The following is a 10604-nucleotide window of genomic DNA, read 5'->3' on the forward strand; positions in this document are numbered from 1 at the left end:
GAACAAACAGAATACTCTGGTTAGTGGCAGTCAGAAGCTGCTGCAATTCTGTCTGCGTCTGGCCAGTTCTTAAAGCTGCAGTTATGCCAGTAAACGAAAGAACAACTGGGAAGTAATTAAAACCCAGTTCTGATGGATCTATAAGGGAAATGTTCAAATTCTTTTTATTATTATTGTCACTTCAGGAAAAGTAAAAAAGATGATCGCTTCTGTAATAGATCCTGAAGCTTGGAAATCAATGAAATTTTTTCATACGAGGACTTAGAATTGAAGCTAATTATAGACTCTTGATGAATCCATCTTCTAAACATAGCCAAACTTTCTGCAGGTTTGAATTCAGAAGCTGTCTGCCCTCCATCCTGCAAAATAACCCACCAAACAGCAGAATTAAACAGTTCAGGAAAAAGAAAAAGAACAAGTGTTCCCTTTAGTGAATGCTAAAGTAGTCAATATTTTAGCGCAATAGAGATAGAGAAACTCTTATCCTTCACATTTGCGAATGTGATCCGAATAGAGTAACTCTGGTGTATCTAACTAGACAGCTCATTTGTATTAATAAAAAAACTGGAAAATCAGAAATAAACAAAGATACCAAAAAAATTAGAACCAGGATTCATTTTAAGGACATATCCTGCTATTTGGCCTTCAAGGTGCTATGGCACATTTAACCAGAGCGGCAAACCTTTCTTGGCAAGAGATATATGATACTTAATGCTGTTGTGAAACTCATGCTGCATTTATTTGGAAACAGCTATTCATCATTCTTTTGCTGATTTTCAATTTTCTTGTAAAAATAGTAAATTCTCTTACCTGTCTTACAGGAAATGCTTTATGAAATTATGAAGCACTATTTGCCACATGCCGGATAAGTGGTGAGCAAGATTGTCCGCATACAACACATCTATTTGCAACATTGTATGCAATCGGATAAGATCAAAGGGGCCTAAAACATTAATGTGCTACCTTCCAAATATATCTTTGCTTGTTAAGTTACTGTTGTTCTGAAAGGTCCTTACTAGATGACGTACCTTAACCCTAAATTAAATTATTGGATAATGATGGGAAGAATCCACATTAGTTTATGAGGGTGACCCTCCTGTCTATGGATTTGATCAATTTATTAGTCTACAAGGCCCTTTCCCAAAATGGGAAGTTCTCTGTTTAATTTGTTACAAATGATGAAAAGAGCAATTAAACTATAACTACAGTTTTAAATTAAAATTCACCAATGTATGTAAAGAGAAGTTCCTAAGGATAACAGGATCACGCTTCCTTTCTCTCATGCCTATATACACTATATATGATCAGGAATATAAATGGTATCGCCATATTTGATAAACTTTTGTGCACATAAAATACAATGTTTGCACATTCAAGAGCTTCCTTGAATGATATGTTTTACAGGAATTAATTTATTCTAGAATTTGGGTTTTTAAAGAAAAAATAAAGAGGGTTTGAATAATTCTTAAATGGTACATAAATTTTTTCAATTCGTTTAGCTAAATATTAACATTTGAGTAATGAGTAGTGTCATTGTGTAAAAAGCATAGTTACAGAGGCTCCCGACTTATCCACCTCTTGAACATAGCAAAACACTCTGCCTGTTTGTATTCAGGAGCAGTGTGCCCTCCGCCCTGAAATTTGACCAAGAAATGAATTCTTATGTTATTGTTTGGCTTAAATTTATTAAAAAATACATAAATAAGAAAATTACATAGAAATGATAGAAATAATAAAGTTCAAGAAGATATTTTAGTATTATAAAATACATTGATAAACTAATATAGAATATATTTACAAATTCTACTTATTTTGTAAAATTTAGTTTAATTATAACTAATTTCATATAAATTTAAATATTTAGGATTTTAAATTAATTTTCACTACATTTAAAGCACATAAACTTTAAATTTCATAAATTTTATAGACTTTAACTAACAACAATATTAAAAAATATCCTTAATTGAGATCACGATAATACTAAAATGTTAAACATTCCACCATTTTTTATCTCATTTCTTATCCACCCGACGTGGCATCCATTGTTTTTATAAAACTATCCTTTGATTTTAAAATATTAAGACAATTTTATTAAAATAGTAAATGCCACGTTAGGTGGGCAAGAGGTCAAACAAAAAATGATGAGTCATATAGTATTACTCTTTTAATATCATGCTCGAGAAATAATATTAGTAACGTGCACCCAATACTCACCAGAATATCACTTAGATGAGCAAATAAAATAAAATAAAAGCTAAATAAGAATACCATAAATTCATTACCTTTTATTTGATCATGCATTTGAATTTAAAATTTTGAGTTTGAAATATTAAATTATGAATATAAAGTCTCAATAATATATAGTTAATATTATCTTAAATTAAAGTTAGTTAATTTTATCAACTAGTAATTTGTTAATTGATTTTACTCACTATTAATTTGTTTTAAATTCTATATAAATCCGAATAGTTTCATATATATGATATTTGAATTGTAAATCTAACTCCACAAGGCAAATTTTGACATCCATACATAGCATAAAATATAAATAAATAAAAGCAAAAATAAATAATACGTATCATCGTAGAAATGGAAAAATTCTTTACCTTCACAGTTGCATAGGTCATCTGATTAGAGTAACTTCTTGTGTATCTAAACATATATTCAAAACTCGCAGTTAAATTTCTTTCTTCTCCGTACGAGCTAGGAAAAGATAGGTTAGATATATTTTAAACGTACTCACCCTGCAACTTGGCCTTCAATGTGCCAAGGTTGCCAATCATCAACAATGGAGAAGTTTAGAGATCTTATCCATGCTTGAGTTCCCACAAATGGCACAAGCATGTCATGGTCGCCACTGTTTCAAGGTAAATGATTCACCATAGAGGGAAAAATAAGAAAAACACTACAAGATTGTAAAACTAAAACGAAAAGGAGTTTTTATTCAACCTGTAGATTAAGGAACGATAACCTTTCTTCCCCAGGTATAAGTGATACTTAATAGCACTGAAGACTTCATACGTATAAGTTAATCCATAATTGCACCGTGTCCATTCCCCTATTGATCCCTGCGCCAAATATAATTCTCAGCATCATTCTTCCACTGATTCGTTTTTAGTTCAAGTGTTTAATTAATTTCTTTTTTCTTTTACTATTAATCTTTACCTCTCGTATATGAAGTGCTTTTCGGACGCTCTTGTCATTGACCCAGTATTTGGAAAGCAGATATGCGTAAGTCTACGGGCATCAAAAGAAGTTGGAAATAAGGCAAGAAGACCCAGGGAAATCGCTACTTGGAAAAGAATAGTGATTGCCATAATCTATATACTTATTGATGACTAATCCTTTCACTACAATAGTATGATCTAGTATATATTCATACAAAAAAAGATGAAGACTTGCCCTGCAGCCAATAGGAATTGATGGATCAGGATCTGCAAAATCTCCAGATTTCGCATAGAGAGACCTTCTTCTACGAAATGAAATCTCAATTGGCTTTGGAAAGGCAAAATTGCAAAGGGGTTCCAAAATTTGTGCAGTATTAAGTCCTGAAGTAACCTGGGAAAGCAAATTATAATGTGGAATATTCATCAAGTTAGGTTATAAAAATTCTGATAATGAGAATAACGAAGACAAGAGTTCGGTTCATTGAATGTTTTGTATTGTTGTGTACCTTATTAAACTCCTGCATATGCTTCATACAATCTGCATTGCTGGGATCTATTATCACATATTCTCCTCCACAGGTCCTTCTCAATGACTAACAAGTTATGGACTTGTTAGACCAAGCAACAAAATATTCTATCTTTTCTGCCAATACAGTGATGAATTTAGCTTAGCATAACGTGGAAGGTTCAAACCTCAAAGAGTTCATCAGAAATAAGTCCCATGCCATGAGCAAATGGGACCTGCGAGTTTCCATCAAAAGTGTAATCCGTAGCGGCATTTCCAAGTAGGTATCCCTAAAAACCATAAACAATTCCTACTTCATTCTCTATTTCCAAGCATGCACCAAATAACTTGAATGAAATATAAGTTCTAAGAATATAAATTTATAATTGCAGACCTTGAGATTTACCGATGGCTTGCTGCCCTCTTCATTTCCTGCATCACCATAGTTTCCATCAATTTTGTTAACAGAAGTTCCAAATTAAGAAACATTACTATGAATTATGAAGGGTACTCAATCATGGATGATTAGAAAAGTAATAAAATGCTTCACAATCACACGGTTGCTTATGCCCCTTCTATTTTATTTTGAGAAGGAAATATATTATACAGTCCCTTCATACGTATACCATTTAAGATTCGTTGAACTAAGGGTGGAAGAGGCATGCCAGAGTACGAATCTCCACCGACATAGACTGGATTTGAGAGGAACTCTGTATGATCTATTAGCCACTGCATAAATCAGAACAGTATAACAAGAAAGATTAAACAGAAATACATTCATCAATATCTGAAAAATGAACCTTGCGTCATCTGAACATATCACTGACCATCTTGATATTACCTTTCTAAGAAATTGATCCAATTGTTCAATTTGTCTAAAGTCTCCTGACAGAGAAGCAAGTTGGTTTCTTGCATAAGAAAATCCGGTGCCAACAGGTGAATCTACAAATATTATGCTGGCTACCTAAACATTAATCACCAATCATCATTTTCCATCAAGGGTAAATTATATTATTCTCAATATTTATTGCACATAACTTCTATATAGCGTTGCTATAGATTTAACATAGTACGGTAAAATCTCTCTATAATTATACACTTGAAATCAAATAAAATTTATGATTATGAGCAGGTTATATCTTAATTGAGGTTTGGGTGTTAAAACTTTTTTTTAGACTTAATATTTAATTTTATTAATAAAATAATAGAAACTAGAGATAAAATACGTAATTATCTATCATATTATATAAAAAAAATTGATAGAAAAAATATAGCATACTACATATTTTAAAAAAATTATATATAAAAATATTACTATATAAAATTATTTTCTTTAAGGCGGAATTAAAGAAATTAATAACTTATTTTAGTAAAAAATTTATTTGTAAAGGTTATTTCTATATAAAATATCATTGTAGACAGGCTGTACTGTAGTACCTGTGTCCATGAGTATGGATTCAAGATCAATGTAGGTAAGCTTCCATTATATTCTACTGCCTTAAAATGTAGGGGACCTGCAATTATAGTAAATTACTGATTCAGAAGTGAAAGTGTATTCTGCGACTTGAAAATGACAAGGAAGTTTATTACTTCGGCTATGATAAGCATTTTTTGACATGTTAATCTCACCAATTTCATAAAGAAGACCAGACAAGGCAGAGCAGCCAGGACCGCCAGTTAACCAAAGCAAGAGAGGGTCCTCTTTGGCATTCCCTTGTGACTTAACAAAGTAGTAGAAAAGCTGCACATCCTCTGATTTATCCACACCAATATATCTGGTCAAGCCAAAAACAGTTAAAATAATAACCACATCTAACTAACTTTTGATTAAAATTCCACTTTGCCCATATATTATTCGTGTCAACATTTGCTAGCTATGCTGTGACAAATTAATACTTGCCCAGTTTCAAGTTCAAAGGGAAGTGGCCCCTGAAACCCAGGAAGAAACTCAACTCGCTGTGACCAACCCTGTAATAGTAATATCATAAGAGAAAGAAGGCAGAGATTGTGCATGGCTTCTACTCTCGCCATTTCCTAACCTTCAATTGACCTAATCAACCACATATTAGCTATCCATGTCGTCCTGATATAGAAGATAAAGAGCTCTGATGAAATTGGATGGTCTGTTGGCAATGATAAGGAAATAAATTCTTAAAGAATGCATGGATAAGAGTAGAGACGTATTCTTGTTTCATATTCTGGAAAATGACATTACGATGAGTTTAATTTAATGACTAGGCACACAAGCAAAATTAATGAACATGAAGACAGAGATTTTGTTGTCAATGTCGATTCAACCTTTTATTTTCAAATATTGAGCCAATCACTAATTATGTCGGCTTTTCCCTGTCCTGAATGAAAAGAAGAAAAACCATATACCAAAAAAGCATACGCGCAGACGTCAAAGAAAAGGACATCCAAACACAAAGAACCGGAAAATCTAAAATTGGTCCATCAATAAGGATTTGAGTGGCAAATCCGCTAGTGCCATGATTTGTTAGGCCAGTGAGAATTTCACAAGCTTGATGGAAAAATTATATCGTTTCACCTCCGAAGTCCGAATTATCTTTATGGCAAAACCCATCTCTAGTCCTATACTTTTCGACTTTGGTTTATTTAGTCCTTAGTGTTCAGTTGCAGTTTAAAAAACTCTCAAACTCTAAATTTTATTTATCTTTATGTCTTTCTATTAAGAGCATGTATATAAACATTGTTATATATACCAGAAATAACTCTTAATTTTGGTTGACAGGGTCGCTAAAGATTTATTGTTCTTAATAAATTCCTGAATAACAGAAACTACTGATTACTAAGTTATTTGAAACAGTCAAATAAAGAAATTACATTTATTTAAAACAAGAAAAAATAAACAACTAAGAAACTCCAGTTGGACAGTAACTGCAGCAACTAAAGTACAACTTCAACACTCCTTCTTACTTTGGTTGCTACAAACTCCAAGTTTTTCTCGAAGAAACTCAAACTTGCTTCTTGGTAAAGGCTTGGTAAATATATCAGCTAGTTGCAATTCAGATTTGCAATAAGTTAATCTAACTGTGCCTACCTTCTGCACTGCTCAGAGAAAAAATAATTTGATGTCGAAATGCTTGGTTTTTCCATGAAAAACAGGATTGTTTGAAATAGAAATAGCAGCTTGATTATCTACAAATACATATGTACATCCTTCTTGCTTCATATTCAAATCTGCTAATACCTTTCTTAACCATAAAGCTTGATTTACAGCAGCATTAGCTGCAATGAATTCAACTTCTGTAGTAGACTGCGCCACCGTATCTTGCTTTTTACAGCACCATGAGAATACACTTGAACCAAAAAAGAAACAGTATCCTGAAGTGCTCTTCAAATCATCAAGAGAGTCTCCCCAGTCACTGTCAGAATATCCTTGTAAAATACAATCCCGACTTGTGCAAAATTTAATTCCAAAACTCAAAGTCCCTTTCACATATCTCAGGACTCTTTTAGCAGTAGTAAGATGAGTTTCTGTTGCACAATTTGTAAATCTAGACAGTAGACTTACCGAATGTAAGTAGCTGTTAAGTACATTAAACAACCAACTAGACTTCTGTAAAAAGTTTCATCAACTGGTTCAGCTTCATCTTCTTTGCTCAGCTTCTCCTTCTAGCACATTGGAGTGTCTACTCTCTTGCATTCATCCATTCTGAATTTTTTCAGAATTTCCTTCGCATACTTCTGTTGACATATGAACACTTCTCTAGGTTTCTGCTTTATTTCCATTCCCAGAAAGTAAGCCATTCTCTCCAAATCTGTCATCTCAAAAGTTTGCTTCATATCTTCCTTGAACTTTCTCACAAGCTCTTCATTGCTTCCAGTAAACAGCAAATCATCCACATACAATGAAACAACAACAAAATTGATTTCATCACCTTTGATGTAGAGGGTAGCTTCATTAAGACTACTGTTGAAACCTAATTACTCATTAATTCTGTTGTACCATGCTCTTGGGGCCTGTTTCAGACCATACAAGGCCTTCTTGAGCAAGTACACATCATCTTCTTGCCCTTTCACAACAAAGCCTTCAGGTTGCTCGACATAAATCTCCTCCTCCAAGAAACCATTTAAGAATGCTGACTTGACATCAAGTTGATAAACTTTCCAATTCTTTTTTACAGCTATCGCAAGCAACAACCTGATTGTATCTAATCTAGCAACAGGAGCAAACGTCTTAAAAAAATCAACACCAAAAATTTGAGCATACCCTTTTACAACAAGCCTAGCTTTATGCTTGTTGACTGAACCATCAGGATTCAACTTGCTTCTAAATACCCACTTCACTCCAATCACTTTTCTATTTTTGGGTCTTCTCACCAACTTCCATGTTTGATTTTTTTCAATCATTAACAGCTCTTCTTTCATTACTGTAGCCCATTTCAGATCCTTTTCCCAAAAATCTGTTGGCTCAAGCACCACAACATTGCATCTTTCATAAATATCAGAAAGTGACTGTATACCTCTAACTGAAATGTCATCAACCAGCTCATCTTGATCAAGTTGAAATTGTGAAACTTGACCAGGAAATTCAACTCCTTGTTTTTTATCCCAATCCCACTCATCATTCTCCATGAAATGCACATCTCTACTTATCAAAATTTTCTTGGTGTTTGGTTGGAAAATCCTGTAAGCTTTAGAGACTGAGCTGTACCCAACAAAGATTCCAGCTTCTGCCTTTTTATCCAGCTTATCCCGTTTTTTCTGAGGAACATAAACAAAACACAAGCAACCAAATACTTTGAGATTTTTTAGAGAGGGTTTAAAACCATACCAGACTTCATATGGAGTTTTTTCTACGACAGCTTTTATAGGAAGTCGGTTAAGAAGGAATACAGCAATATGTGCAACCTCTGCCCAGTACTCCTTTGGCAAATTCTTCTCAAACATCAAACATCTAGCCATCTCCATTATGGTGCGGTTCTTTCTTTCGCTAACTCCATTTTGTTGTGGAGTGTATGGAGCAGTGAGTTGATGTTCTATCCCTACTTCTTCACAAAAGTGGTTAAATTGATTGGAGGTGTACTCCTTGCCATTGTCAGATCTCAAGACTTGTATTTTGTGACCACTTTGTGTTTCAATCCATTGCTTGAATTTCCAAAAAATACCAGCAACATCTAACTTGAATCTAAGAAAATATATCCAACACATTCTGGAGAAATCGTCAATAAATATCAAAAAATACCTGCTGCCATTGAGAGATGGTGTGCTGTGAGGTCCAGCCACATCCGTGTGAATCAATTGCAGCTTCTCTGTAGCTCTCCAAGTTGATTGCTTGAATGGAAGTCTTGATTGCTTTCCTTGTTGACAAGCTTTCCAGTCCGGAATTTCAGATTCAAGACAAGGGAGACCTTGAACCAATTCCATTCTCTGCAAATTCACAATAGCTTTCTGATTGAAGTGTCCAAGCCTCTTGTGCCAAATTTCTGAATGGACTTTTGCTGCAAGGAATGCTGCTTGCTCCTCCTCCAATGGATCAAGTGCAAAGCTTTTTCCGTTCATTTTAACTTTGAATACATCATTGTCATTTGCATCTTTATTCAAACATTGATTACTTTCAAATATAACTTTAAAACCTTTTTGAATCAACTGGCCAACACTCAACAAAGTTTGACTGATGTTAGGCATACATAACACATCTTTGATAAATTTTGTACCTGAAATACTTTCAATTGCCACTGTGCCTTTTCCTTTGACTGTAATTTTTTCTCCATTGCCAATCGTCACTTTGGAAACAACAGAAGTATCCAATTCCTTGAAGAGATCACGATCAAATGTCATATGATTGGTGCAACCACTGTCAATTAGCCACTTATCACTTGAATTAGAGGCTGCAAAGCAAGTGGCAACAAAAAGCTGCTCCTCTTCTTCATCAGCAACTTGAGCAACATTCTTTTGCTGCACATTCTCTTGCGTCACTGTCTTTTGTTGATTGTTGCTTCTGCAAATTCTTTGATGATGCCCCATTTTCAAGCATTTTTCACATTGTTGGTCTGGCTTTCTCCAACACCTCCAAGGTGGATGGTTTTCTCTTCCACAGTGTTTACATGGAGAGAAATAAGATTTTGTTCCCATATTCATATTGAGAGAATCAAAACCTGAATTTTCCTTTTTATAACTTTCAACTTTGTTTCCTTTCCCCCAATAACTCGAGCTAGCCTTCGCAGCTAATGCACCTTCGATAGACCCTTCAGACCTCATCAGCCTTCTCTGTTCTTATGCCTGCAACGCATTCATCAATGCTGCCAAACTAATTTTTTACAGATCTTTAGAGTTTTCCAAGGAAGCAATTGTAGCTTCAAACTCTCAGGAATAGTTACAAGAATTTTTTGAACTAATCTAGAATCAGGAAATTCAGATCCAAGTAATCTTACTTGATTTGCTATTCTGAGCAGCTTGTCAAAATATTCCTTCATCGTCTCTGATTCTTTCATTTTCTGGACCTCAAACTCCCTGATCAGGTTTAGAACTTTCATTCCTTTGATTTTTTTCATCTCCTTCATACTCCTCTTTCAAGAAATTCCAAACTTCAAACGCCGATTTCATCGTCATGATTCTAAGAAAGATGTTAGAAGAAACAGCAGCAAATAACGAAGCTCTCGCCTTTGATTTTCTTGATTTCTTCTCCTTATGAGTCTTGATCTGCACCATTGTCGGATTTGCAGGCAATGGAAGAACTTCGTAGTCCTCCTCCACAGCTTCCCACAGATCGTTTGCCTCTAGATGAGCCTCCATTTTTGCTGCCCAGACGTGATAACCTTCGCCATCAAACACTGGTGGTGCCAATGTAGTGAATGGTGTTTCTGCATCCATTGATAAAGAAAAAAAAAACAAGATAGAATATTTTTTTTTGTTTCACAGGTCCCTTAAAAAAGAGAGCTCTGATACCAATTTGTTAGAGTTTTAAA

General features: G+C 34.2%; 1 protein-coding gene across 1 annotated transcript; it reads right to left on the reverse strand.

Moving 5' to 3' along the window:
• Positions 1-1301: 1301 nt before the first annotated feature.
• Positions 1302-5807, reverse strand: LOC8265278 (serine carboxypeptidase-like 17). Its single transcript, XM_015718059.3, has 14 exons — positions 5573-5807; positions 5302-5447; positions 5110-5186; positions 4514-4636; positions 4299-4401; positions 4067-4104; positions 3861-3962; positions 3674-3760; positions 3403-3558; positions 3166-3237; positions 2950-3068; positions 2744-2857; positions 2607-2652; positions 1302-1634 (listed from the first exon to the last, which is right to left on the reverse strand). Exons 1-14 carry the CDS (start codon positions 5701-5703, stop codon positions 1551-1553), a joined length of 1398 nt encoding a protein of 465 aa, XP_015573545.1. The 5' UTR covers positions 5704-5807; the 3' UTR covers positions 1302-1550.
• Positions 5808-10604: the final 4797 nt, after the last annotated feature.

Source organism: Ricinus communis, chromosome 2 (genome assembly GCF_019578655.1).
Source record: "Ricinus communis isolate WT05 ecotype wild-type chromosome 2, ASM1957865v1, whole genome shotgun sequence".
Classification (NCBI taxonomy): Eukaryota; Viridiplantae; Streptophyta; class Magnoliopsida; order Malpighiales; family Euphorbiaceae; genus Ricinus; species Ricinus communis.

Excerpts from the sequence above, each read along its gene's own strand:
- LOC8265278 (XM_015718059.3), bottom strand. The coding sequence starts at position 5,703 with ATGGCGAGAGTAGAAGCCATGCACAATCTCTGCCTTCTTTCTCTTATG. Across the intron at positions 5,187-5,301 it reads TGGTCTTCTTTATGAAATTG|GTCCCCTACATTTTAAGGCA; the intron begins GTGAGATTAACA and ends CTATAATTGCAG. Across the intron at positions 2,858-2,949 it reads TATCGTTCCTTAATCTACAG|TGGCGACCATGACATGCTTG; the intron begins GTTGAATAAAAA and ends ACCTTGAAACAG.